Below are 1410 nucleotides of genomic sequence, written 5' to 3' on the forward strand. Positions count from 1 at the left end.
CTGAGGTTGCTGCTGCTGGTGTTGCTGCTGCTGCTGCTGCTGCCGTCGCTGCTGGCGCTGTTTCTGCTGCCCTTGCCGTTCATGCCCGTGCTAGTGGAGCTACTGCTGTAGCTGTTGCTGTTGCAGGTTTTGCCGCTGCTGTTAGTGCGGGTGCTGTAGCTGTTGCTGCTGCTGCTTTATCTGTTGCTGCTGCTGCAGCTGTTGCCGCTGCTGCTGCTGCTGCTGCCGGGATCAGTTGGGGGCCCCTCCCTGTGTCTGTAGAGAGGGGCCCCCTACGGTGGCGCCTAAAGCTGCCCTTTGTTTGGGGGCCCTCTGAGGGCCCCGGGGGCCCCTCTGCAGAGCAGCAAGAGCAGCAGCAGCAGCAGCAGCTAGAGGGCAGCCCTAGGCACGTCTTTTGGTGTTATATCTCTTGAAAACAAAATTAAAAAATTAATTAGAACCTGAGGGGTACTTTTAGGGGTCCCTGGGGCCCCCAAACTGGGGGGGCCCCCACCGGGGGCCCCAGACCCACCCGAGCGGGGTACTCCGATGAGGCCATGAGGGGCCCCCCGCAACGACTGGGGGTTCTTTTACGCCTTTAGCCCCGCCTTAATGCAATAAAAAAAAATAAATTAAAGTTTAATTTAGTAAATTTAACTCTCTGTTGCATTTGGGGGCCTGGGGGCCCCCTCAGGAGCCAGGGGGGCCCCCGACGCAGCTAGCCAACACAACCCTCAGGGGGCCCCCTGTGCCTGGGGGCCCCCTGCCACCTCTCTTCAGGACAGGGGCCTCCTCTCTAGGGGCCCCACCGGTAGTCTTCCACCTCCAGGGGCCCCCAGGGGGCCCCAGGGGCCCCCGGGCGCCCCTTGGTGATCACTAGAGGGTACTTCTTGGGACTGGCAGATGAGGACTTGCCTCCTGGGGGCCCCCAGGCAGCGGGTCCCACAAGGGGCCCCTCTCCTGCAGCAGGCCCTGCCCCACCCCGTGGGCACAAAGGGCCCCGGGGGGCCCCCCAGTGCCCTCCAGACCCGCCGCTGGGGGGCCCCCTACCCGGGGGCCCCTTCCCTCTTGCGGGGGCCCCCCCCCCAAGGGTGGGGGCCCCCCGAACTGCTGCCAAGAGGGCCCTCCGTGGCTGCTGCCTTAGGGGGCCCCCCCGGGCGTCGCGTGGGGACCCCTCCGGCGGCCTTTGGGGGGGCCCCCGGGCGCGTGGGGGGCCCCCAGGGGGCCCCCTTTTTGGCATTTTTCTTGCGTCCCTTCTCTTCGCACTTGCTGGCCCAGCTGGGGCCCCCCGAGCTGCTGCAGCTCGCCAAAGAGCTGCAGCAAGAGCCCCTCATGAAGGCTGAGCAGGGCCTTTCTGCTGCAGCTGTAGCAGCAGCGGTGCGGCGGGCCCAACGGGCCTGCCGGGGGGCCCCCACCCCGGGGGCCCCCCCG

At 66.7% G+C, this 1410-nt stretch overlaps 1 protein-coding gene across 1 annotated transcript in view; it reads left to right on the forward strand.

Moving 5' to 3' along the window:
- Positions 1–882: 882 nt before the first annotated feature.
- The window catches only part of ETH_00041715 (uncharacterized protein), a gene marked incomplete at both ends in the record, with an annotated part of 1633 nt that continues 1105 nt past the window's right edge, over positions 883–1410 (forward strand). The window contains one exon of the mRNA XM_013373925.1: positions 883–1407. Coding sequence (XP_013229379.1) covers positions 883–1407 — 525 coding nt within the window. The remainder of the gene's footprint in view (positions 1408–1410) is intronic.

The sequence above is a fragment of the Eimeria tenella genome, genomic scaffold, assembly GCF_000499545.2.
Source record: "Eimeria tenella Houghton genomic scaffold, Eth_scaff1817, whole genome shotgun sequence".
NCBI classification, from domain to species: Eukaryota; Apicomplexa; class Conoidasida; order Eucoccidiorida; family Eimeriidae; genus Eimeria; species Eimeria tenella.